We start from the raw sequence: 25456 nt of genomic DNA, 5'->3' as shown, positions 1-25456 counted from the left end.
GCTGTGTGTGGGGTTGGGTGGGGAGATGGCTCCTCTGCAGCTATGGGCAGAGAGGTGAGTGTTGGTTCTGCCCCTCAGACAGGTGTTTGGGAGCCCTACGGCAGTGCTAGAGTCCTGGGCTCTGTAGAGCCAGCCAGCCGGCAGGCACCTCCAGCTCATGCATGTCTTCTCCCCAGGGACGATGCCTTCTCCGACAGCCTGAGCCAGAAAGCAGACAGCGAGGCAAGCAGCGGGCCCTTGCTGGACGACAAGGCCTCCTCTAAGAACGACCTGCAATCTCCGACAGAACACATCTCTGACTATGGCTTTGGTGGTGTAATGGGCCGGTAGGAGACACAGGGGTCATCTCTGCCCACTCGCGCTATGTCGTCCCTGGGAGGCCAGAGGGGGCAGGGACGCGGGCCAGGCAGGGGAGGCTATTGCTGCCACTTGTCCCCACATGACATCACCGAGCAGAAAATGGCTTGAGAATGCCGAGACGGAGACCACTGAGTCTGGGGCTTAAAGGAGGGGGAACATAAGCTAGCACAACAGAGAGAGAGAGAGAGAGACTCCAGTCCCCACCTCTTCCTGACCCTGTGGGAGACCTCGGTGCTTCACCCAGGAGCTGAAGGCTCCTCCCCCACCCTGGACACAGGGCACAGACAGAAAGCTCACACCCATCATATGCTGGTGATTGAGGCGGGGACAGCTCTTGACTCTGTCCACTCCGTGAGGGCTCGTGGGCCAGTCCCCCGCCCTCCCTAGGACATGCATCCATGTCCATGACGTTTGTGCAAGGCAAGGGGCTGACTGCAAAGATGTGGCCCTAAGAAAAGTAACTCAGAGAGAGAAGTGAGGCAGACACGGCCTGCCTTGCCCGCTGGCCCTTTGGATGTCCTGTTCAGCGGGAGAGGTGCATTCGGCTGCCCTTTCTGGGCCAGGATTCACAGACAGAGCCACAGCACCCATGGATTTGTTTCCTACTGAGTGCCAGTGCCCACTTGGCTGGTAAACATCAGAGCCCTGAAGGACGGGAGGTATGGGGGCTGGGGCGGGCGATGGACAAGTCCCCAAACCCCAGCTTCTGGGAGGACCAGATCTCCTCTCTTCTCCTCTCCCTCTGCCTGCCTCACCTGCTCTCTTGGGCTCCCTCTGATGCTGTGCTTGGGGCCTGCTTGGCTTGGCACACCATGGGGTGCAAATACATCCCTGGAACAGTCAGCTCCCAGTGCCCACCCTTAGTCCTCCCACACCCAGTCCCCTTCCCAGCTCCCCACCGGAAGGGCCCGAGCATCCAGGATGACTCCTAGGCAACCCAGCAGTGTCCTTTCTATAGAACCTCTGTCCTTGAAGATGCTCTCAAGTTCCTGCAGAGCTGGGCCATTCCACAGCTTAGTAAGATGCATCTCCAAGATGACACCTGCCTGATTCTCACCACACAGCAGCTCTGCCCCCTGCCCCAGCCCATCTGAGTGGGCACAGCAGATGGTCCTCGTGGTGTCGGGTGGACCTGTGAGTGGTGGGATCTGCAGAAGTCCTCCAGAAATGGCCCTTTCCTAGGGAGCAGAGGGAGGGGTGACCCTGTCAGGCTGAGGTGCTGGGGGCCGTCTGAGCTCACCAGGGGCTGGTGTGCAGCCTATCAAGTCTTGATGCCTCTGGCCTGTTAGGAACCCCCTGGCATCTCACCGGCGCCTGCTTCAGAAGGCAGCCCCGGTTAGAAAGGTGTGCTGATGGGGCTAGCTGGTGGGAACTTCCAAAATGCTGGCCAGGGTTGACCTCTGCCCCGTGCCCTTCCTCCCCCACCCCACCCCCTGGCTCCTTTGCAGGGTGCGGTTACGATCCGATGGAGCGGCCATCCCCAGGCGTAGAAGCGGGGGCGACACACATAGCCCACCCCGCGGCCTGGGCCCCAGCATAGACACGCCACCCCGGGCCGCCGCCTGCCCCAGCAGCCCCCACAAGCTCCCCCTCACCCGGGGGAGGATCGAGAGCCCCGAGAAGCGGCGGATGGCGACATTTGGGAGCGCTGGCAGCATCAACTACCCCGACAAGAAGGCGCTGTCCGAAGGGCACTCCGTGAGGTCGACCTGCGGCTCCACGCGGCACAGCAGCCTGGGGGACCACAGGTCCCTGGAGGCTGAGGCCCTGGCAGAAGTAAGGGCCTATGGGAAGGTGGCTGGGCCGGCCAGGACCCCCAGAGTAAGGGCCTGTGGGAAGGTGGCTGGGCCGGCCAGGACCCCCAGAGTAAGGGCCTGTGGGAAGGTGGCTGGGCCAGCCAGGACCCCCAGAAGGGAGAGTGGGAGTCTGCCCAGTGTGCTGGGGAAGCCTCGGCCTGTGCCAGGTTTAGGGTCGAGCAGAAGCCCATTAAACAAGCTGGATTTTCCTCCTCTGCTGGTCGGGCAGAGCTGCTGGCTAGGGATTCTCTGTGGCCCTGGGGCAGCATAGCATGTTCCATTTATCCATCCATTCACTCATGTGTCCATCCATCCACCTGGTCATCTGTCCACTCATTTGTCCATCTATGAACAGTGCCATTTTCTATGAAAATTGGAAGTACCCTCCTATTTCTGGAAGTTTCTATGTTTCCCTCCCTGGGATTTGGCTGGCTCCTGCTGAGGAGGCAGGTGCATTGGTGGTTCTCATCCTTAACAGTTGGCCTCTACCAGATACTGCCCCCTGCCGACAGGCTCTTCCAGGTAACAGGTTGTCTGGCAGCTGGCCCTGAGCCCTGGTCCTGAAGGGGCAAATGCAATCTAGAACTCTGTTTCTGAGATTAGGCCCCTGGGCAGGCTCCTTCCAGGGGGTGCACCCGGGAGGGGGGACGATAAGGTATTCTCTGAGCTGTGACGTGTGGAGATCCCAGGTGGTCTGAGTTGGCAGGCTTTCCTGGAAGACCTGGTAGGACCTGGAAATAGGCTGACATGGGTGCTGCAAATCCCCAGAGCAAAGGTCAGGGTCCAGGCCAGCTCCCTGACCCCTCTGACCTCCACCTGAAGAACGAATGGCCATGCCCCTCCCTGCAGCAGCAGGCCCCCACGACTTTGGCAGCTTATGGGGCAAGTGTTTCCTTCTCCCGTGGGAACCAACTGGAGCCCAGAGCAGTGCCTGGGGTGTGGGATGGGGGCAACCTACAGCTCAGTCAGATCACCTCTGTGCAGCACGTGAGCTGTGGAGCTGTCTCAGGCCATGGACAGCATCACCTGCCAATCTCTAGCCCCATGGTGTCCTCATCCCACCCACATAGAGCGGCCCCTCCGGGCTTACACACTGCCTTCTGCGGGAAGTGGCACCTGCCCTCTCAGTCCCTCCGTCCCCAGCGCCCCCTGCAGCCCATTCTGGAGACAGCATTCCCTCAGACTAACGCAGGGCTGCAGCCTAAACAGCTTGGCTCCTCTTCCTCCTCCTCTGGGCTTCCTGTCTGTACTGCTCACCCTCTGCTAGGGGTGGGAGATGCCGAGTGACAGTGATGCTGGCTGCTCAATGTCTCACCTGTCAGTGAATGGAGAGAGCAGTGAGGGCAACAAGGGGTGTTGTCCCCACTGACAAGGGTGCTGCCAGGGCAGGGCTGCAGCCACCATGAGGTCAGGGCAGGGGGGAGGCTTCTGAGACAGGGAAGGTCGGGCAGCCTCAGCAGGATGGCACAGCTGTGCCCGGCTCCCACAGCAGTGTTCTGGGCAGCAGCTGCCCGCCTGCCTGTGGGAGAAGGGTGCCTCGGAACAGTCATGGGGCCCAGCAGCCCGGCCCCTGCCTGGCAACTGATGGGGCTTCCTCATGACCCTAGTTCCATTCTGTCTTCATAGACCACCTGTGGGCTCTTGGCAGAGGATGGGCCGGGGTGCAGGGGGCTGAGACTGGCCTGCAAGTGGCCGCGGGGTCTGCGCTGAAGGTCAGGCCCTTTGCCAGCTCCCTAGGCTGCTGCGCTGGAGGGGTGGGGGGCGGGGGCTGAGTCCAGGTGGGCTGGCTGTGTGGTCACTTCTGCTGATAAGCATGTAGCACACCTTCCTGGGAGTGATATATGCAGGCATGCATTTTTGTTAATTTTTCAAGATTTCCATTAAAAAAATGGGGGTGGGCAGCATCTTGGTCTAGCAAGCTAAGCTTCCACCTTTGGCACTGGCATCCCAGATGTGGGTGCTGGTGCAAGTCCCAGCTGCTCCACTTCCAATCCAGTTCCCTGCTAATGGTCTGGGAAAGCAACAGAGGGTGGTCCAAAGCACCCGCCCACATGGGAGACCTGGAAGAAGCTCCTGGCTCCTGGCTTTGGGTCAGCTCAGCTCTAGCCATTGTGGCTATTTGGGGAGAGAACAGCAGATGAAAGGCCTCTCTCTTTTTTATCCTTTCTGTCTCACTCTCTGTTTCTCCTCTTCCTTTAAAGAAAAAAACTAGAAAAAAAAATTCAAAAAGCAGAGACAGTGACACAGAATTTCTATGTTTACTCTGTAAGTTACAAGAGCCAAGGCTGGACCAGGTGAGAGCCAGGAACCAAATCTGGGCCTCCCACAGGGATGGCAGGGCCTTGGCTGCTGGCATCTGCTGCCTCTTGGATGCGTGGTAGCAGAAAGCTGGAGTAAGAAGCGGAGCAGCTGAGATTTGAACCAAGGTGCCATGGCAGGGGGCCCAGGCGCCTCAAGCGGCAGCCACAGCACAGACCTGGCCGTCCCCTCGTCACTGCTGTCACCCGCAGGTGGTCTCCTCAGAATTCACAGACTCGGAGTGTCAGCCCTGGATTTTGACAACGTTTTGCACCAACGTTTCATTCTTCATTCCCATTTTCCCATGCTCCTTTCTCAAGTACTCTGGGAGTCCTGCCGTTCCAGGGTGAACGCTGGGAACACTGTAACATAGGGACAGGCTCAGGCCATTTCAATGGGAAAGAGACAAGTTAACTGACCGTAGGTGTAGGCCGTGCAGCCAGCCTGCCAGGGTCAAGCAGAGGCCATGCTACTCATTAGCCACATGACGGTAGGCCATGTACCCAGCCAGACTGCCCTGGCGAGCCCTCCCGTGTGAGCTGAGTGTGTGCCAACCTGCCCTGGCGAGCCCTCCGGTGTGAGCTGAGTGTATGCGAGGCTGGCCTGGTGCTGGGTGCTGCTGGGATGTCACCCATGTTTCCGAGTGCCGCCCACGCACCAGGGTAGCTGTTTGCAGGAGTTCCATCATGTCCCGCATTCATCAGCACCTTCACCCCCACCTTCCAGGGCCCAGAGAGATAAGGCTGCCTGCCCAAAGTCACACAGCACGCGAGGGACACATTCAGGATTTACACCTGTGTCCGTCGTCTGACTCCAGGCACCTGACGTGGGAGTGTGCCTACCTTCCCTTCCCACCTAGGCACAGGACGCCCTAGGGGTTGCATGTGAGCCCTGCTGGCCCTAGGGGAGAATCCGGTGTGGCTGGCACGGAAGAAGAGCTAGCTTGCAGGCCCGCGTCCCGCCCAGGGGCTGACCAGCATATGCTCTCGTCCCTAGGACATCGAGAAGACCATGAGCACGGCCCTGCATGAGCTGCGGGAGCTGGAGCGGCAGAACACGGTGAAGCAGGCGCCCGACGTGGTGCTGGACACCCTGGAGCCCCTGAAGAACCCCCCGGGGCCCGTCAGCTCGGAGCCCGCCAGCCCGCTGCACACCATCGTCATCCGGGACCCCGACGCCGCCATGCGCCGCAGCAGCAGCAGCTCCTCCACCGAGATGATGACCACCTTCAAGCCGGCGCTGTCCAGCCGCCTGGCCGGCGCGCAGCTGCGCCCGCCGCCTGTGCGGCCCGTGCGGCCCGCCGTGCAGCACCGCTCCAGCAGCAGCAGCAGCTCGGGAGTCAGCAGCCCCGCCGTGACGCCCACCGAGAAGATGTTCCCCAACAGCTCCGCCACCACGGACAAGTCCGGCACCATGTGACCCGCGGCGGGGGCGGGGCAGGGGGCGGGCCCCGTTCTGGCCTGCCGGGAGTGTCATCCCGGGGGTCTGCCTGGAGTGGGGGTCCCCCCCGCGCGCGGCAGCTGCATGGCCCACTCAGATGTGGGAATCCCGTGGGCCTGTGCCGCGTGAGCAGACACCCTGGGGTGGGGGGCACAACGGAGCAGCTGCTCCCCTGCTTCTGTGCGTGTTGTCACTGGAAACCCACTCCCCTAACGTTCTGCATACGTGTGTGAGTGAGTGTGCGTGTGCAGGTGGACGGATGTGCGTAGGTGTGTGTACATATATATATTTATGCATCTCTATACATATACTAGGTCGGGACACACACATACTAAATGTATATAGCCTCCCCTTTTTCTTTTTATGAAACTTAGAGTTACCTCAGAGCCGTGCCACCAAACACCCCCGGGGGAGTTACTGGTGGGATTTGCAGGGACTTTTCCTGGGAGAACCCCTTGGCCCACAGTGAACTGTGAACGAAGCAATACGCCACTCAGCTGCAAGAGAAACTGCAGCCACGTGGCCTTCCAGAGCAGCTGCCCCTAGAGGGGCAGGGGGAGAGGGAGAGGCCGGGCAGGCGGTACCCTGAGCTCCTGGCCGTGGGGACCCTCCGTCACCCTGCCCTTCTGCACCCAGAGGCTGCCCGGACCCCAACATGGCAGGGGAAGATGAGGAGCACCCCCCGAGCACAGGTGCTTGTGTTGTAGGTAGGAGCACAGGACGGCTCGAGCCTCAGCCCCACTTGGGCAGGGAGGAACCTGAAGCCCGTTGGTGTGGAATCCTTCCGTCCGCCGGAGCACTGCGAGAATAAACCCGCACTGCCCGTAGACACCTGACTTCTCACATTCCCCAAACATCTGCTTCCTTGCCTTGTCCTGCCAGCGGCCCTGTGTCCGATTTGGAAGGCAGCTGGCCAGGAAGCTTTGTGACACGTTCAGCGCCAGGGCTGTGGGGAGGTTGAGTTTGTGCAGGGAAGCGGCTTCTCTGTTCCTGCCTCCCCTTGCCCGGCCCTGCGCCCTCCTGGGCGGCTAGCCTGGCAGGGAGCACCCAGCTGGGGTGGTGTGGTGCAGTCCTTGTGAGCTCCGCTGCACCTCTCTGCTTGGCAGAACCCTGGCTGGTTGAGGGCCCGTGGCTTTAGTGAGGTGGTTGCATGCCAGGCCAAGGCTTCCCTCCCATTGCTCCCAGGCTCCTGTCTTGCTCACCCCTTGCCTCACTTGGAAGCCAGAGTGGGTATAGCCTCTGTCTTGCATGGCTCTGTGGGGCCTCATGTTCTGCTCCACTGGATAGAGATGAGCCACAGATGGGCAATGGTGTCCCCTGGCACACGCTGTGCCAGCACGATGGCCTCCCGCTGTAGGCCTTGGTGAGCCAGGTCTTCTACACCCCAAAGCTCCCGGTGGCATTTGAGAAGTGATTTCCTGTGGCATGGTCCCAGAGATGTCCCAGCACTGACCCGTCCCTCCCTCTCTGGTCCTCTGTCATGGCTGAGCGGACCCCAGGGCAAGGCACCCAGGCAGGTGGGCGTGGCCAGCTCTTCCACCTGCTGTAACGCTCTGGCCCCAGAGCCCACAGGTAGAGGACAGCGCCAGGACTGGACATGGTCAGGAAAGCCAGGGGGGCCGGTGACAGACGTGGCCACGTCTTGTTTTGCCTGCAGCTGCTACCCCTCTGTGTTTGGCTCCTGGACGTGGAAGGGCCTGTGTCTCACAGCACATAAGGATGTCCCTGTGTGATTGCCAGGGCTGTGTGCACCTGCGTGCGAGGCGACAGGTGACGGGCGAGTAGGGGCTCCACTGGGATCCACGCATCCTTCCTCTGCAGACCACCCCAGTGAGACCCCCAGATTGAATCCAGAAGTCCTTGTTCTCAGTCATGCCTCAGTCCTTACGCCAGCCACACCCTAGGGTTTCTCTTCCTGAAAGCGGGCCCTGCCTTGCCCCGATTTCCACAGAAGCAGAGTGTCCACCGAGTCCTTTAAGGCACCTGCCCCTCCCAACCCTCGCCCACACCGGAAATGGTTGATGAGCTGATATTGAGGGAAGCACACACAAGAAGACAGGTGTGTCCCCAGTGCGTTCAGCTTTCCTTCTGAGCCTCGAGGCAAAACCAAGTAGAAAAATGCCGCCCTGTTCCCTCGCCCCTCCCCTGCCACCACACTCCCCGCCACTCACTCCCACATGGCTGGCTCCTCCCGCTTCCTGCCTGCTCCTAGTCCACTTATAGATTGCTGTGTTTGCCTCAGCGCCAGGGAGTCCCGTTACCCTGTGCCACTGTCATGTTTACCAAGGTGACGATGAAACTGTAGCCAATGCCACTCACCCTCGCGCCCAGTAGATAGATCCGTGTACAAATACCAGAAACCCAGCTGTACAGTGAGTGTCGGGGAAACATAGTAACCTAGTTAGTCCTCAGTATAACCAGTCGTCCTCCCGGAAGTGATGTCTCCCTCCCTCTTCACCACCAGTTTAGCTGCAAACAGGCATTTTGTTATTTTATTTGATTGGTTTTTAATTCAGCCTCACAGAATGATTTGTTTTTCCGTAACCTTTGACTTGCACTGAGGTCAAGGCCTCTTGTCAGTCCACCTTGGGAATAAACCAGCAAGACATGCGTTTACAACTGACCAAAGACAAGGAATTCCCCGGGCCGGTCTCCCGGAGGTGGCCATGTGAAGACCTTCCTGGGATGAAATGGAAAACAAAAGCCGAGCTCCCTCCCCGCGTCCCCGCCTTCCCTCTCTAGAGCTGCTCTGGCTTGCGGTGTCCTGGAACCACATCTTGCCTTTCCTCTTCTCAGTGCTAAGGATTCGTCACCTCCAAGCGCCTTCTGAATGCCCGGACAGAATGCACAGGCGGAGGCAGCGGCGGGTTTGTGCAGGACGCCTGGGAGTCTTTTCCTCTGAGGTCACTGGGCCAGTGCTCCCGAGAGAAAGGGCTGCCCCAGGGATGGGGGCTCCTGCTCTGCCAAGACTTGGCACTGGGCAGAGACCCCAGCCTTACAAACTCCTCCAGCTGCTGGCTGGCACCCAGGGGGCGGCCAGAGCGGTGCAGTCCCTGGGAGTGCCTTGTGGGTGCGCCTGCTTTGTGATAGCGGGCACAGAGACAGAGGCCTCTTCCGGGCCTGGTGGCGCCCTGGTGCTCTGTGCACCTGCAGGGACCCCTGAAGACCCCACCCCCCAGGACTGACACGGTTCCTCCTTTCATGCTTTCTGCTCCTGACTGCCCGCGGCCAGCCAGCTCTAGGAGGAGCAAATGTCGCCTTCTCCTGAGAAACCAACTCATGGGGAACCCCCCCACACACACCAGCCACAGTGGGCAGGGGTGTGGGGCTGGGAGAGGTGCCGGTGGTGGGGAGGGGCTAGCCATGGTGATGCTAGCCTTTTTCTGCTATGCAGAGCTGACGCCCACATTTCCCGTCCGCTTCGCCAGTCCTCAGGGTCCTCTTCTCTCCTAAGCAGCCATGTAGAGGATTTCCACACATGCCCAGAGCTGCCCAGGGAAGCAGAGAAGCAGGGCTTGGTGCCAGGCCGTGGGTCTCCTGAGGGCACGCTGCCCGTGTCCCACTGGCCCAGCCCTGGGGACTGGCCCATGGCCTTTGCTGCCCTTGGCTGCTGACACCTGTTCCTGTGTAAACTGCCCCCTCCCTGCCCTGCCCCGCCCTGCCCTGGCAGATGACAGAGCTATTCCTCGAACCAGGATGGTCGAGGTGTACCTGTCCCGCCTCGGATGGGAGTGGCTCTTGGCTGGGGCCCTGCTCAGGCCCGCGTCCCAGCAGTGCACCTGTTGACAAGGTCTAGCAATTGGCATGGTTCTGGTTGGTTCTGGTTGCTTCCGAGTGGCTGATCTGTTGTGTTTCCTTTTGGTATCCTTCCTCCCCAAATGGCGATGGGAATAGCCACCCCGAAACCGCCCCAGGAACCTGCTGGTGGCCTGTCCCCAAGTGACAAAGTGTTGCCCTCTTCCGGAAATCGTGTCTCTCTTGAAGACCCATCGCCCGTCCTGTGGAGTGACTGGACCCGCTGTCGTGTATTCTGATGGTGCCTGCTGGTTTGACGTGGAGCTATCCTGTGAAATAAAACAGCTTAACTTTTCTCAGATATGCGTTGGTGGTTTGTGAAGGGGTGGGGTGGCATGGCATGGGGCGTGGGCAAACACAACCCATGCTATCTGCCTGCCTCTCCCCTCCCCTGCTTACCACCTCCGCAAGTTTCGCTAGCTCAAACCCAGCCAGGACAAGGGCTGAGTCAGCCAGGGGCTTCCTTCCCCCTGCTGTCAGAACTCAAGGAAGAAGGCAACTACTGGTTGAAGACCGGAAATGGACATGTCAGAGTCAAGGCCATGGGCAGCTCGCAGCTGTCTGCAGGAAGTGTCTGTCTCCATCGGCCACGGGCACCCTCTTTCCCAATGCCCTAGGAAAGAAACGTATGTGCCATTTTCAAGACAGGTGGAGCAGGAACTGTGTGTGTGTGGATGATGTATCTCCTACTCAGTTCTGCTGCCTGGTCTTGATTAAACCCTTGGCATGCAAGTTCATGTTGAAGTCTGCCAACAGTCTCAGAAGGTCAATGTGACGGTCATCCCCCTTCCTGGCACACAAGGACACCAAGGTCAGTTCAGGGACGGAGAGGCCAGGACTTGAACTTGACTGGGCTCATTCCAAAGCCTGGAGCTCCATGCACAGCCCTTCCTCCTGGGTGTCTGTGCCACCAGAGCTGGGGCAATGAAGGAGGCTCCCAAGGCTGGCCCCTGCCGAACCCTCGGAGGTCTTACCCAATGTTGCCATTGTGTCTGTGAGACTGTGTCGCTGCTCACACCATGGCACTTGCTTGTAGCCCCGCATGGGTGCCTGGGAGCGTCTGGGTGTGCACCTCGTGCTGGGGCAGCTGCTGGGTCCCTGGAGGCTGACATCTCATTCCAGCCCTCCGGTGCTCAAGCCATGCACAACCCATTGTGCAAGGCAATGACTTTGGGGCTTTGTGCAAGCTCCCAAGAGTCTGCTGTTACAGAGATGCCAAGCAAAAATTCCTGCTGCCTGTCTTCTCACCAGGTGCCAGCCTGTGGCTTGTTCATGACCTGGCACTGGTTGTCATGACAACCACCTCAGGAGCAGGGACTCTCCTGGGCCTGCCCTGGGAGCTCAGCTATCTGTCACTCTCCTCCATGGTTGCTGAATCCTTGCATTGTCTTCCTTAGCTCTGTAAGCACTTCCTGGTTTCTTGTTATGCACCCCAGCCTTGCCAATAAGAAGCCTAAGCTTTGCTGTCAGGTGTCCCCTTGGCTTCCAAGTCCCAGGACCCAGTAGAGGAGGACCGGACACTCTGGCTGCCTGGGCCTCTCTGGCCCAAGCTGCCTCAGCCCTAGTCTCCCCACCCCACCGCACATGTGCGTGCATACACACACACACACACACACACTCGTCGCCCAGAAGCAGAAGAGGCAGAAGAGGAGCCGGAGCAAGCACCCAGCGACTCCTGGTGCACAGCGAGTGACCATCTTGTACCTCCTGCATGGGCTGTGGTGGGAGGGGCCGTCTTCCCCCTAAGTCCCTGAGAAAAGCATCCTGGGAAAGGGGGCGGGGATGGTTCTGATTGACAAACTGCATAGAATTACCTGGGGCAGGGCTTGTGGGCTGCCTGGACTTGCAGCTCTGCTCGTCCACCCAACTGCCTGCTTGTTCCCTACCGGAGAGCCCACTGGGGCCCAGGCAGAGGTGCTGACCCTGTTTGTGACCCTACAGGCTGAGCTAAGGATCCCAAGAGCCAGCATCCCACAAAGGTGCTGGTTCGTGTCCCAGCTGCTCCACTGCTCTCCTGCTAATGGCCCGGGAAAGCAGTGCAAGATGGAGTGAGTGTTTGGGCCTCTGTGCCCATATGGGAGACCCCAGGTGAAGCTCCTGGCTCTTGACTTTGCATTGGCTCAGGGCTGGCTACTGCAGCCATCTGAGGAGTGAGCCAACAGAAGGAAGACCCCCTCCCCCCTCTAATTCTGCCTTTCGAAATAAAGAGATCTTTTAATGAGCCAAAAGCATCCAAGTAACTCACCCTGTGCTGGCCTTGGGCACACTGGCCTGGCACTCTCACCAAGGAACATTCCATGTTACCTTACTCCCAAGAGAAAGGAGCTGTGGGGGGTCTGGGCAAAGTCCGTGAGGAGCACCTGCCTGTCATTCCCACCCCAGGCAGAAAGGTCTAGAATCGTTCCCCCCCACCCCCGCCTCTGTGTAGGGCAGTGGGGGCAGGGGGAGGGACTCCCCTGGGCGTTGAACAGAGGCTCTGTGGAAACCGAGGGATACAAGCTGGTATCCAGCCAAGCTGTGACATCTGCATCCCACAGAGGAGCACCTGGGCGGATACCCAGCTCCGCCTTGCGACTTAGCCCCCTGCTAATGCAGACCCTGGGAGGCAGCAAGGACATAGGGGAGAGCTGGTTTGTAGTGCCAGCTGTGTGGGCACTGTCAGGTGCTGAGACATGTGCACGTGGCAGGTGGGGAAGAGTTGGGCTGGGCGGGCCCTGAGCCAGTCTGAGAGCCCTGAGAAGCCCTTGAACCTGACACCTTGCGGTCATCAGACTGTGTGAGGAGCCCTGGCCTTTGTTGGCCTGGGGCCTGGAGAGGGAGGAGCGGCAAGCGCCACTGTGGTCGATGATGCTATGATCGTTATTAACGGATGTGGCGGACCTGCAGCTGAGTGCTAACCAGGCCGAATCCGCGCCCGGCGCATGGTGCCTTCAGCATCCCGCTAGGCGTGGGGCCGCACTGCGGGCTGTGTCCTCCCGCGCAACCCAGAAGTGAGCTTTACCTCTTCCGCCTGCCGCTGCGCGCCACAAAACCCGCGCTGGCGCCCTGTGTCCGCGTGAAGTAGGACTGGTTGGCTCAGACTGCAGGTGCTCTTGGTGCAGCACCATCCCGCCCACCTCCAGCCTTATTTCTCTCCCAGGTGCCCAGGTCTCCAAAGACCACCGCGCGCGCACACACACACACCAGTGTCTGCATGGACTGAGCAGGACATGGCCTCCCCGTGAAGGCCCCATCCAGGCCACCAGAAGGTGGGAAGGCGGAGTGCATTGCTCCACACCTCTGTCCGCTGCACCCCGGCTCTGGATCCCGCAGGTGGCCGTGCGCAGAAGAGTCATAAGCGAATGACACCGGTAGGGGGCGCCGGCCTTCTGCGCGTCCTCCCGGAACCCGAGCCTGCTGCCAGCGCGGTCTCTGTCGCCCCCGTGTGGTTGTTAGTGAGATGGCAGCGAACACAGAGGAGAGCAAGTGGTTTCCCTTTTCATAAATCCAAATGAAGCCTACGTGATGACATCTCATCTATCTCGCAACATTCATTGCAGGACGGTGTGAGTGGGACTGTAAGGGACGTGAGAGTCCTTTGCAGCGTTCCCGCCATCCATACAGGGAACCTGCCTCTTTAGGGCCGGGAGGAGGGGGCGGGGCGAGACCCTGCGCGTGCGCGCAGTGCGAGCGACGCCGACGGCGCTCGGCCCGCCGACTACAACTCCCGGCAGGCTCCGCGCGCGCCGAGGGCGCGTCGCGGTCTGTGACGTAGCTCAGTAGCGCGGGGAATTTCGAGTGGCAGGCGGGCGCGCGAGGCCCGTGGGTGGAGGACCCCCCAGCAGCCTCGGCAGTGACCATGGACTCCGTGGCCGAGCCGCGCTGGCCTCCGGGCCTGGCCGTCTTGAAGGTGAGCGCCTGTCAGTCGGCCCCGCGGGCCTGGCGACCCCACCGTGGGCGGCCTGGCCGTGGGCTGCCGCCTTCCGCCGCTCCCGTCCCCTGCGGCCATTGTCCCCGCCCGATTCCCGTTTGTTACTGCTGGACCTGAGTTGTCCCCGCCGAAGGCGCCCTGGGACCCCAAAGGGAAATGCGGCTGGCGGGGTTGGTTAAATCAGCCGGTGGCTGGGTGTGGGGGCCGGTCCTGCCAGGCCGGGTTTCCGGACCCTTGGGGTTTGCAGAGTGGTCAGCCCGGGGTGGAGGAGGCTCCAGCGGGGCTGGTGTTGGAAGATCAGTTCCTCTAGTGTTCCAACGCTCCGTGTGACAGCTCTGCCCCCTTGCCAGCCGGGTCTTGCTTGGCGTGCCTCAGGGACAGGGCACCAGCCGCCGTTCTCCCCAGTGCTGGAGAGAAATGAAGCTTGGGAGTTCTAGTTCCCAACCGGGGGCGCCTGGGGTCGTGGTTTTCACCCACTGTGCTACGTGGATCTGGTTGTCCTCTTCTGTAGTTGCGGAGTGTTCCTGCCTTCACCTGCTGTGACCTGGAGCTGCCTGGGACGCCTGCTGGCCGGGGTTGTTGTGGTTGAAGCCCACGCGGGGTGCAGGGTGCTGGCCAGCAGTGGCGTGATGAGGGCCACCCCAGCTCTGCTGCCTCACTTCCCCATGCCAGCCTTGCAGCTGGGGACTGAGGACCCTGGACAGGACCTGGACTGAGACAGGCAGAGGAGCTGGGGGATAGGAGGTCGCTCTCCAGCGGGGGTAGTGGAAAATTCCAGTAATGTAGTGTTGTTTCCCTTGTGTCAATGTAGTCAACGTTTTTCTGTTGTTGTTGGCTCATGTTGAAGATGTGTCCACATCAGGACAGATAGGAATTCGCAGTATCCCAGAAGAGCCCTGGAATCTTACTTGGTCTTCCTGGCAGAGAAAGCCATTGCTAGTGGCTTTGGCTTTTAGGTGTTGGAGATCCGGGCTCATGTTGGCTGGGTTTCTGCTCGGGAGCTCGGGAGGCGTCGGCTTTGACTCGGCGCTGCTGCTGAGGGTGCCGAAGCCGTGGGGTCGTGGTGGCTAGGTGGTGGTGTTGCTTTCTTTTCCTGATCAAGTATGGGCCCTGTCCTTGTGTGTTCATTATCTGTTGAAACAGATTCCGTAGTGGCTACATAGGATTTCATCGCCTGAGCTGCTGGTGAGCTCAGTCCTTTTATTGAATGGGTCATCAAATCCCAAACAGAAGCCAGAATCTCCCAGCCTGTGGCTGACTGCTCAGGGAGCTGACCACCCCAGGGACTGTTACTTATAACTTCCTTGCCAGTTTCTCCAGAAATTCCTTTTATGCATGCACAGTGAACACTGTTCAGCCGTCTCTCCTTAGCGAAGGTCCCACTCCTCTTGCCCTGGTTGTCTTCCATTTTTCAATGACCCTTGCCCTGCTTTCCTCAGCAGGGCAGCTCCCCTTGCAGGCTGTGTTTGCCCAGTGTTTGCTGACATGGTTTAGGGATTTTTGGTTATGAGAACAGCTGCTGTCCTGTTTAGGTGGTGCCCCAGGTGGACAGTGTCCATCCCTCTGACCCCCCAAGGCATTCCTTCACTTCCTCCCCTTGTCACTGTCCCAGCTCTGACGATAAGCCAGGGAGCTAGAGTGAGAGGCAGGAGCCCATGGCACGGGGAGCCACTGCAAAGGGCCGGCGGATCAGGAGTGTGTGCAGGGCCCTCCTGTGTGTGTCGGAGCAGGCCGCGTAACTGGAGATCTGAGTGTGTGAGAGGTGTCTGGGGGAGGCTGGCTGATTGTCAAGGATGCCTGACTAGGCCGGCTTCATTGCGTAGTGGATTAAGCCACCCCCTGCAATGTTGGGCTTCTCACATAGACACTGGTTTGAGTTTCGGCTGCTTTGCTTGCAGTCCAGCTCCCTGCTATGGTTCACTTGTTTGGGCCCCTGCAAACCATCTTGGAAACTGGCCAAAGCTGCCAGCTTCAGCCTGGTCCAGCCCTTGCCGCTGAGGCCATCTGGGGAATGAACCAGCAGGTGGAAGATCTCTCTGTGTAACTTTGACTTTTAAGTAAATAAACAAATAAAACTCTAAAAGGGATGTGGCAGAGCAAGCTGAGCTTCTCTTACAATGCCTGCATCCCACATATGTCCCTGGTTGGAGTCCCGGCTGCTCCACTTCTGATCCAGCTTCCTGCCAGCGCATCTGGGAGAGCAGCAGCGGACGGCCCAAGCTGCTCCCACCTGGGGACCTGGAGTGCTTGGGCTCCCGGCTTCAGCCTGACGCGGCCCTGGCTGTTGCGGCCATCTGGGGAGTGAGCCGTTGGGTAGAAAGTCCCACCTGTTCTCCACACACATGCATCTGTGTTTAGGAGCAGCCCTTGTGTGCGTCCTGACCGGGAGGTGTTCTTGAATTGTGCTGCTAGGGATGAAGATGAAGTTGTGTGGTCAGTGATCCGGTCTTGGTGTCCCCCTGATGTAACTGTGTGTATGTTTTGCATTTCAGCCAGTAGATGATTTGCTGCGATGTGGAATTTGCTTTGAATACTTCAACATTGCAATGATGATTCCTCAGTGTTCACATAACTGTAAGTATGGTTCTTTTCTGTGAATTAGTCAGGAAAAAGTGAGATTTTCACCTTGATGCCGAAGATAAGAATGCCTGTTCCTCTTTTTCTCGTCTCTATCTTGAAGTTTTCAGGTCTTTTTCATCTCCCACTGCTTCAGTTTTGGCTTTTTTTTTAATCTCAGGTCCTGTATTTTCTGCCGCCTCCTCCTGGCATAGTTTTATGGTTTTTATGTAATTTGTGGCAATAAAGGTTTGGGTCACAGTGTGCCAGTCTTTATTTTCCAAGCACTTTTAGATGTTGAGTTTTAGAATGGTTCTTTTTGACAGGGTGACGCGTGGTTCAGTCAATAGTGCCGGATACAGAACTTGAGTGTTAGCCATCTGGAGCAGATGGAATGCCCAGGCCCCTCCTTTCCATGGGAGGTGTTCCATTAAACCCATAGATTGAGGCTGTGCGCCATGGGCAGCCTAGCTTAGCAACATGGGACCTGAAAAGGCCTGCTGTTTACCTTCTCCAGGGCAGCCGCTGCAGCCTGGCAGCCCAAGAGGGCCTCACTGTGTGGGGCTGACCCTAGGGAGGTCAAAGGTCGGAGTTCGAAGCCTGGTCTCCACGAAATGCCACGTGCTCTCACCAGCTCGGAGTCATTGGTGGAGTCGCTTGGCATCCAGTCGGGCTCTGTCTACCCTGCATAGCCCTGCCACGTGAGACCCTGACAGTCTTGCTGTTGAGTCGCTCGGCCTTGCTGCTTTAGCTTTTGTTAGGTCGTGGTGTCTCAGCATCAGGTTGTCAGGTTGCGCAGGGCAGCCTGCTGGCTGTTCACTGGGTTGGCATCTTACTATGGGTAGTGGTATGCAGTTAAAGAGTGACTGAAATGATGTGTTTGCAAAATTAAAGAAAAAAATGGAAGCAGGGCATTATGGTAATCAGAATTGGCTTTAGGAAATACACGTAATCTGTTCTCTTTATATTAATAAAAAAAAAAAAGTTTCATTAAAAATATTAACGTCTTAGGGCCTGGTGAGGTGGCCTAGCAGCTAAAATCCTCACCTTGAACACTCCAGGATCCCATATGGGTGATGGTTCTAATCCTGGTGGCCCTGCTTCCCATGCAGCTCCCTGCTGTATCCTGCGAAAGCAGTCAAGGACGGCCCAAAGCCTTGGGACCCTGCACCCGTGTGGCAGACCCAAAAGAAGCTCCTGGCTCCTGACTTCAGATCAGCTCAGCTCCAGGCATTGTGGCCACTTGGGGAGTGACTCAATGGACGGCAGATCTTCCCCTCTGTCTCTCCTCTGTGTGTCTGCCTTCTTAGGAGCAGCAGTGGGATGCTGGCTTGCAAGCAGAGCAGCTGGGCTCCACTTACATCGCTTGGGCTGTGCCCACAGAAATTTGATTTTATCTTGACCATGCTGAATTCTTTGACTTATTTTAAAGCTATTGACGTTGTATTTAAATTAGTTTTTTATAGACAGTGTATATTTGTGTCTTATCCTTTAATCCTGTTGAACCATATCTATTTTTCCATGGAATATAATATTTAGACTTTCACTGTTTCAGAAGATGTTAGTAACATGTGGTGGCTGTTTACATTTCAATTAAATTTTATTACAGATAAATCAGGTTTCAGTTCCCTAATTGGATAGCCATATTTCAAGTGCGGTTAAGGTGCATGTCTACTGTGGCACAAAGTGAATGTAATTGTTGGTGAGGGTGAGTTTAAATGATCCATGGTGCGTCTCAGAAACAGAAGCACAGTTAGACACACAGTGAGATGTTTGCAGAGGGCTCCCAGTGCTGCCTCATTGCCCAGATGCTACCTGTGACCAGGGCCGGGCTGGGGCCAGAGCCAGGTGCCAGGGATGCAGTGGCACCTGAGCTGTCGCCACTGCCCCGGGGTCGGCACAGCTGGCCGCCTGGTCAGGAGCAGAGGCAGTTCCTGAGCCCGGTCCCTGGACGTGGAATGTGGGTGCCTCACCCACCAGGACGGATGCCTGCTCCCTGCCACCTCGCCTTTTGTTTGCAGTTGGCTCATCTGTTCTTTCCCATGTTGACATTTTACAAAGCACAGTTAGAAGGATGTTCTTCACAGCTGATTTATTAGCTGCAGTTTTTGTTTTACTCATCAGTGGTGCTTCAGACACGTGTCCTGGACTCAACTCCAGCCTCCAACTGGTGGTGTTAAGGGTCTGAGTGGTGTGAGCTGCCCTAGCTGTGTCCCTCCAGCCTTCCTCACTGTCGCGATCCAGTGCGGATCCAAGTCTCCTGTTCCTTTTGTACATTCTCTCTCTCTTTTTAAAATATTTATTTGTTTTTATTGGTTGGCAGGTCAGATTTGCAGAGAGGAGAAACAGAGAGAAAGCTTTTGCATCTGCTGGTTCACTTCCCAAATGACAGCAGTGCTGCGGCTGAGCAGATCCAAAGCCAGGAGCTTCTTATGAGTCTCCCGCATGGGTGTAGAGTCCCAAGGCTTTGGGCCGTCCTCGACTGCTTTCCCAGGCCACAAGCAGGGAGCTGTTTGGGAAGTGGAGCAGGCAGGACATGAACTGGTGCCCATGTGGGATCTCAGCGCTTTAAGGGAGAGGATTAGTCCATTGAGACATTGCGCCGGGCCCTTCCTTCTGCTCTTGATTCCTGCTTTCATTCCACTGTGGTTGGAAAGACATGGGTGATTTCTGCTGACGGTCCAGAGGCTGACTCCTACTTGACTGTCACCTGCATCCGATGGAGTTGCTATGGAGATGAGATGTCCGACTTCAACATTGGCTCTAAGACAAGTGAACGCTTTGGGGCTGTTAGTATGAGGTGAATGTTTTGTGCACGTGAGGACAAGATGAATTTCGGGCTGGAGCGGCTGACTTGAGCTGTCCCCCTGAATTCCCGTGCTGTCTGCGCCCTCGGTGTGCTGGGGTTTGGACGGGACACCCTCAGGAGAGAGTGAGGCTCAGATGAAGTCCTGGCGAGGGCTTCATGATGAGCCTGGGGCCTGGAGAGACTTCGGTCTCCACCCACCCCAGAGGACACAGTGTGGCTTCCTGACCCTGGGCTTCTGGCCCCCAGAACTGGGAGGAGGTGAGTCTTGTTCTTTAGGCCATCTGGTGTGTGATGGCAGTTCCAGTAGACCAGGTGCCTCCTCTCCACCTTGCACTGATGGGGAGCTGCTGGGAGATGGAGCAGCTGGGACTTGAGCCCGTGCCTGCATGTTGGCGTTGCTGGTGGTGACTTTGCGTGCTACACTACAGCACTGCTCCTCCAACCCCCTTAGGTTGATAAGGAAAATGAAGCTAGCTTTCACAGATACTCTTCCCCCCGGGCTCTTGCTCTTTTTTCCTTTACACAGATTGGGTTTCTGACCTAAGTAATTTCGCTGTGTGTGAAGAATGTCTTCAGCCCTTCTCTGGAGGCCTGTGTATCCCTCGGTTTCCATGGCTGTGATGAAGCACCCGAGGCCGGTTGCTTGCTGAGCTCAGTGGTGGAGGCTGGGAGTCGGGCAGCGTGGTGTGGGGCGTGCGCTGCCCAGCTGCCCTGGCTGCAGCATGGCATGGTGTGTGGCCTCGAGCTCCTGGCCATCCTGGAAGCCAGAGAGGTACTCGTTCTTTGAGAACTGACGTGAGGACAAGTTTAGCACCCCCAGCATGCAGTCACTGGGAATCTGGCCTCTCTTCTTCATGGTCCGCGTCCATCACAGAACCCTGTTCCAGGCAAGCCGGGGCAAGCTGCGTCCAGACCACAGCAGTGGTGGTGGAGGGGGCAATAGATATGGTCTTTCCCCCACTTGTTAACCCTCCAGATGGCTGCAGTTGCAGTGGGGTGTGGGGGTGTGGTCAGCTCTGTGTGGCCGTGCCCCATGGCTGTGGTCAGCTCTGTGTGGCTGTGCCCATGGCAGTGAATTCACACGCATCAGGATGGGGTGGTGGCAGTTTTGCACGTTGCCTGGGCCCTGACGGCCTTGCAGTGGGCGGGCTCTGCTTACGTGGTTTCTTGCCACACAGTTGCTTTGCCCCTCCCCTGACCACATTGACCAGGGAGTTCTCCAGTGTTTGCCGTGAGAACCTGGCAGGACAGCTGGAGTTGGTGTTCAGGGCCGCCCAAGGCAGGGTGGCCTGGAGGTTGAGGCTGTAGGGTGCATCCGGGCTGGGTGACCAGCACTTTGATTGCAGTGCTGGGTTTCCTGCTGTGCCTCTGCTCCGTTGTGGTTCTCTGTCCACCTGTCCCTCAGTTTTGGGGGCAGCAGCGTACCCTGTGACCATGTGTCTGCCGGGTCTAGGGAGAGCTGCGTCTCTGCTCTTTAGCTGTTGGGGTTTCTGGGGCCCTCCAAGCCCGACATGCCCAGGCAGCACCTCTTGTCTTTGCGTCCCAGAACTTGACCTCCGCCTGTTTCATCCTTGTTGGGTTCTTTTGAGGCTGGCAGGACGTGCTTGCTTCCTGGGTATCTGCCACTCACACCGTCCTGTCTTCTCAGTGACTTCTCTGTGACCAGGCTTCAGCCCAGCCGTTGGGGCTACTAGTGAGAGTTGCTTGGTGACCCTTGTCCTTAGTCACGTGGGCGTTTTCTTTGCCTGGAAGAGCGTTTTTACACCATCCAGAGTGGTGCGTTTGATTCCTGCCTGTTTGCTGTGTGGCTCGAGCGGGCTTGCACGCTGTCTGCCCTGCCCTGCGCTGCCTGCCCTGCGCTGCATGCTGCCTGCCCTGTGCTGCGTGCTGCCTGCCCTGCGCTGTCTGCCCTGCCCTGCGTTGCCTGCCCTGCCCTGCGCTGCCCTGCCCTGCGAGCACTGCCCTGCCCTGCACTGCCCTGCCCTGCGTGCAATGCCCTGCGCTGCGCGCTGCCTGCCCTGTGCTGCCCTGTGCTGCACTGCCCTGCGCTGTGCGCTGCCTGCCCTGCACTGCCTGCCCTGTGCTGCACTGCCCTGCGCTGTGCGCTGCCTGCCCTGTGCTGCACTGCCCTGTGCTGCCCTGCGCTGTATGCACTGCCCTGCGCTGTGCACTGCCTGCCCTGTGCTGCCTGCCCTGTGCTGCACTGCCCTGCACTGCCTGCCCTGCGCTGCTTGCCCTGTGCTGCACTGCCCTGCGCTGCCTGCCCTGTGCTGCCTGCCCTGCACTGCCTGCCCTGTGCTGCGTGCACTGCCCTGCGCTGCCTGCCCTGTGCTGCGTGCACTGCCCTGCGCTGCCTGCCCTGTGCTGTGTGCACTGCCCTGCGCTGCACTGCCCTGTGCTGCGTGCTGCCTGCCCTGCGCTGCCTGCCCTGTGCTGCGTGCACTGCCCTGCGCTGCACTGCCTGCCTGGTGCTTTGAGGCTCTTCAGCTCTTAGGGCCTGCGTGTGGAGTGTGGGAAACAGCTGTCATCTGTGGGTTTAGGACATACAAGTCCCTCCTTTGATAACCCTGGGGTTCTTATTTCCTCACATGTGTAAATATCTTGTTTGAAAAGGTGCAGAGAATGCTGGCGTGTTTGTGCAGCACCCAGCTGTGGTCTTACCGCTGCCGTACTGCATAGAGGATGTGTGTGATGCTTGCAGAGTGCAAGGTGCGTTCTGCTGCAGCTCACTGGAAATGCTGAGTGTGATGGTGTGCCACTGTGCACACACGTAAAGGTGCTAAAATGGGAGATGATAATGACAGCTTTTTAAATGATGATGTAAGTGCTTTGTTGTCATTCCTGTGTTACCTGTATTGTTTAATTTATCCAGTTGCATTTTGTGTTTTTGCAGATTGTTCTCTATGTATAAGAAAATTTCTGTCTTACAAAACTCAGTGTCCAACTTGCTGTGTGGTGAGTTTTTTTGACTTACTGATTTACACAGATATTTCTGCTTCATTTATGTGCAGTGGCTCTTGGGAAGAAACGCAGTTACCGAATTAAACTTTGTAAAAGGCATCTTCAGGAAGGACCTTTCTGATAACCTGTATTTGAGGAAGTAAAAACAAATTGTAAGATAAGGATGTAGCTCTCTCTAATTCTTTATTTTTATTTTTTAAAAGATTATTTGAGAGGTAGACTTACAGAGAGAAAAGGGGAGGAAAGGAGGGAGGGAAGATGGGGGGGGGAGAGAGAGAGAGAGAGAGAGAGAGAGAGAGAGAGAGAGAGAGAGAGAGAGAGAGAGAGAGAGAGAGAGAGCTCTTCCTTCTGCTGGCTGACTCTCTGAATGGCTGCGGTGGCCAAGCTGAGCAGTCTGAAGCCAGGAGCCAGAAGATCCTCCCAGGCCTCCCACGTGGGTGCAGGGTCCCAAGGATCTGAGCCATTCTCTACTCTTTCCCAGGAGCTGGGTGAGAAGTGTAGCAGCTGGGACTCGACCTGGCACCTGTATGGGATCCTGGCCCTGCAAACGGAGGATAAGCATGATAAGCCACCATGCCAGCCCCAACTCTTTAATTCTATGGCATGTGATTTTATGGGCCTTAGTTTTGTTGTTAATTTCTCGCTTTAGGGAGAAATCTGGTGGCGGGATTACACAGTTACCAAGGATTGCGGTCAGGGTTTGGGCAGAAGGCAGATGTGTGCAGCCATGGGCCGTCACCAGCCTCACCAGTCCCCAGTCTATGCCGGGCCAGATGGTCAGGGAAACACCAGGCAGTTTATTATTGTAGTTTGACAAACTGTCCAAGTAGTGGGGATGGGTGGAGGGCGAGAGTGAAAGGGAGATTGGACATAGAGGGAGGTGGGTGTTGAGAGAGCAAGAGTCCGGTCAGAGTGCGGGGCTGTGGATGGGTGGGCCCGTTCGGCCGCTCGGGGAGGAGCATTGTGTGGCAATGTCACTGAGCATGTCAGGGCTGTCCCCTGAGTCAGAAATGGTGCCGTGGGGCTCCCAGGCCTCAGAGCTGCCCGGGTCTGCTTGCCAGGGACGGGGACCACTCACACAAGTCCTCCAGTTGGCTGCTTCCTTTGGCCTTCCTGAAAGCTGAGCTTGTGTTTGCACTCTGAATGCTTGGAGTTCCTCCCAATGTTATTACTTAACAGAGCATCACTCTTCTGTTTGTTGGGAGAAGTTTTTGGAAAGCTGAGTGCTGACATTTTGAAGAAAGGTTCTTGCTCATACTCGGTTCTACCTTAACGAGCACCAGGTCCTAATGTGTGCTTTAGCAGGTGCTTGGGGAGCCTTTCTCAGCCTTCAGCAGGTCCCGAGTCACTGTTGTAAGATCCCGTGGAGGCCGAGCTAACTGAGCTTTACCCGGAGGTTTTCCTGGAAGGCCAGAGGGGTGGAGCGCTGCAGGCGGCTGCTTGGACGTCTTCAGAATCGTGCTTGTAATGAATAAATTACTGCTTTTGACCTTTCTCCGTCTGTTGTTTTTCTTTTCTAGACTGTCACAGAGCCGGACCTGAAAAATAACCGTGTGTTAGATGAACTGGTAAAAAGCTTGAATTTTGCACGGTATGATGTGATTTTGTGACTAACTTCTAACTGCTCCGTCTGTTCTGGGTGCTCGATCTCTTCTGCGTACACTTCTCAGAGAGGGAATGTGGGAGAAAGAAAGGACGTGATTAGACTGTGTGTTCACACGTGGATGCCATTTTGTTCCTTTACCTAGCAGACATTCTCCCGTGGTGAAGAACTCTTGGGAAGGTGCTGCTGGCGGACTTGGCTGCCATTACGTGCTGTGACCATGCTCCCGCGGCAGCCTGTGATTCTGGTGGCCTGGCCTTAGATGCAGCTGTTTATCTCAGGAGTCCTGGTTCCTTTCACTGGGGAAGAACTTTCTGGAGACCTGAACCTGGTGCTGGCAGCACTTGTTGCCCCAGGGGCGCCGATGCTGCCTGGGCCTCTCAGTGGAGTTAGACGTGTGCAGACCGGCCCGTGGACACATGTCTGTAATTGCTTTTCTCTGTTGTCCATTAATCCATTAAGTCTTAATCTGCCTTGTTCTGCATGTGAAAAATGACGTGCCTTGTGTAGCACGAGTTGCTTGTGTTGTCTGAAACTCGGATGTGTCGCTTTGCTTCTTAGCTCTCTGTGCGAGAATGTGTGACATGATCTGATCTCCCAAGTGAACCAGAAAGCTGTGCTTTATATAACAGTGCTTTGAACTGTCCTGAGTTTTAATCACAGAAGTTGAGAAAGGCTTTTTATTAAGGATACACTTGTTTTAGTCATGGCTGGGCGTGACTCCCGGGGCTCCCACACTCCCGGGGCTCCGAGTCTTAAGGTTGTTGGGATGTTCTGGGAGTCACACTGCCCCATTGCAGGTGGATTTCCTGCAGTAGGGTCGTGTGTGTCTTTGGTGGTTTGTATCCCAAACTTGATTAAGTTTAGTGCTCATGTTTAGAACTCATGAGCGCTATGATCAGGTCCTAAAGCAATGGCAGACTTGTGTAGGTTAAAAAACTCTGAAAAAGAAAAAACCTGAGATTTTCTGATTCTCATAACTAAAGTGACTGCTTTTCTTACTTTAAAACACTTCACTTGTTGATTGGTATTTTGAATGAAATTTTTATTGGTTTGAAGGGGTCAGGAGACAGAGAGAGACAAGAGAGGGCGAGTGAGAGCGAGTGTGCACCATCCTGTCCTCTGGTTTGCTTCCCAAATGCTAGCAACATCGCTTCTCGGCCTTTTGGCTAAGATCCAGTGTAGTACCAAATGCTAGCAGCATCCAGGCTGGCAGGAAGCTGAGAGTCTAATTCAGGTCTCCCCGTTAGGGGCACAACCCAGCTTCCCAGCTTCCTGTGCGGAGCGGCTGCAGTAGCAGGCAGCTGGGTTCAGGCGCAGCAGGGCTTGGCCTGTAACTGGCATGTGCCCACTGAGCTCACTGTCTTGTCCCCCCCCAACAGCCCCCCCATTACTTTTCAGAGTGTGTAAGAGAGCTTGGGGCCATGCCTTTCTGAGGGATTTTATTGTCCAGAGAAAGTCTGATTTCCTCTAAGCCAGCTCCATTGTGTCTTGAAGCTTCTCGTTTTTTCTAACCCCTCCCCCCGCTGGAAGTACACAGCACCTCCTTGCTAGGCCAAGGCAGGAATCGCCTTGTCTGGCTGGAACGGGGTCTGTATTTTTAGGGCCGTAGAGTGGACAGTTGAGCTCTCTGTCCACGAGGAATGGGCTGAGTGTGGTTGGGAGTGTGCTGGATGGCAGCCTTTCACGGCATGCTTTTGCTCTTGCTGGCTTTCTTGGAGTTGCTCTGCTTCCAGCAGCGTCCTCGTGGGGACCGTCCTGGATGTCTGCTGTGCAGGGCAGACTTGCTGTGGCGCTTGGTCTGCACAGGAGCGAGCCTGGAATTCATGCTAACTGGTTTGTTGCTTGTCTAAACTCTGGCTTAGGATTGACAAGGGAGGAAATTTAATCCTGGGACTAAAATTTGTAACATACCTACTTCTTGATTG

The 25456-nt window shown here is 57.0% G+C and overlaps 2 protein-coding genes across 3 annotated transcripts in view; both read left to right on the top strand.

Annotated features, from left to right (window-relative positions):
* The window catches only part of SRGAP3 (SLIT-ROBO Rho GTPase activating protein 3), a 133974-nt gene extending 128101 nt beyond the window's left edge, over positions 1-5873 (top strand). For both annotated transcript variants that reach the window (XM_040994885.1, XM_040994884.1), the window contains exons 20-22: positions 177-326; positions 1809-2136; positions 5451-5873. In XM_040994885.1, the coding sequence (XP_040850819.1) occupies positions 177-326; positions 1809-2136; positions 5451-5873 (901 nt within the window). The remainder of the gene's footprint in view (positions 1-176; positions 327-1808; positions 2137-5450) is intronic.
* Positions 5874-13489: 7616 nt separating this feature from the next.
* RAD18 (RAD18 E3 ubiquitin protein ligase) overlaps positions 13490-25456 on the top strand; it is a 61427-nt gene continuing 49460 nt past the window's right edge. Inside the window, exons 1-4 of the mRNA XM_040995109.1 lie at positions 13490-13578; positions 16092-16173; positions 21858-21919; positions 23446-23516. Of these exons, the coding sequence (XP_040851043.1) occupies positions 13528-13578; positions 16092-16173; positions 21858-21919; positions 23446-23516 (266 nt within the window). The 5' untranslated portion in view covers positions 13490-13527. The remainder of the gene's footprint in view (positions 13579-16091; positions 16174-21857; positions 21920-23445; positions 23517-25456) is intronic.

This window comes from Ochotona curzoniae, unplaced genomic scaffold (genome assembly GCF_017591425.1).
Source record: "Ochotona curzoniae isolate NIBS_2020 unplaced genomic scaffold, NIBS_Ocur_1.0 contig_908, whole genome shotgun sequence".
Classification (NCBI taxonomy): domain Eukaryota; kingdom Metazoa; phylum Chordata; class Mammalia; order Lagomorpha; family Ochotonidae; genus Ochotona; species Ochotona curzoniae.
The sequence above is the reverse complement of the archived record's forward strand: the minus strand, read 5'-3'. Positions and strand labels throughout refer to the sequence as shown.